The sequence below is a fragment of the Hyaena hyaena genome, unplaced genomic scaffold, assembly GCF_003009895.1.
Source record: "Hyaena hyaena isolate Hyena2069 unplaced genomic scaffold, ASM300989v1 scaffold_54, whole genome shotgun sequence".
Lineage (NCBI taxonomy): Eukaryota > Metazoa > Chordata > Mammalia > Carnivora > Hyaenidae > Hyaena > Hyaena hyaena.
The window spans coordinates 1,330,328-1,330,775 of NW_024080685.1; the positions used below are offsets into that span (position 1 = coordinate 1,330,328).

The 448-nt window shown below is 79.5% G+C and overlaps 1 protein-coding gene across 2 annotated transcripts in view; it reads left to right on the forward strand.

Moving 5' to 3' along the window:
- Window positions 1–296: 296 nt before the first annotated feature.
- Window positions 297–448, forward strand: part of LOC120231111 (growth-regulated protein homolog gamma-like) — a 112,074-nt gene continuing 111,922 nt past the window's right edge. The window contains exon 1 of one of the 2 annotated variants that reach the window (XM_039230997.1): window positions 297–426. In XM_039230997.1, the coding sequence (XP_039086928.1) occupies window positions 327–426 (100 nt within the window). In that variant the 5' untranslated portion in view covers window positions 297–326. The remainder of the gene's footprint in view (window positions 427–448) is intronic. The other variant, XM_039230998.1, reaches the window with a different exon arrangement.

The following is a 448-nucleotide window of genomic DNA, read 5'->3' on the forward strand; positions in this document are numbered from 1 at the left end:
CGGTCCCCGCACCCCTCCCCCCGCAGTGGCAGCCACCGCGTGGCGGCCACTCACGGCCCTTCGCCGATTGTGGCGGAAGAGGTCTCGGAGCCGCGGGGACACGCGGGCGGGTCCCCCTCCACCCCGGGGGCGGGGCCGCGCGAACCTTCCCGACGCGGGAACGACCTGGGGCGCCGGGAAATTCCCTGCCCCCCGGCGGCGCCCTTCCCCGCGCGGACCCGGGATAAAAGGGGTTCTCCCGGCCCGGGGAGCCACAGAGGCCGCTCCGCCAGCTCTCCGCCAGCTCTCCGCTCCAGCCGCCGCCCCGACTCTCCGAGCTGAGCCCCATGGCCGCCGCCGCGCCCCCCGCCGCGCCCCGCGCTCTCCGGCTCCTCGGCGCCGCGCTGCTGCTCCTGCTCCTGGTCCCCGCCGGCCGGCGCGCCGCAGGTGAGGCCCGGGGACCTCGGGG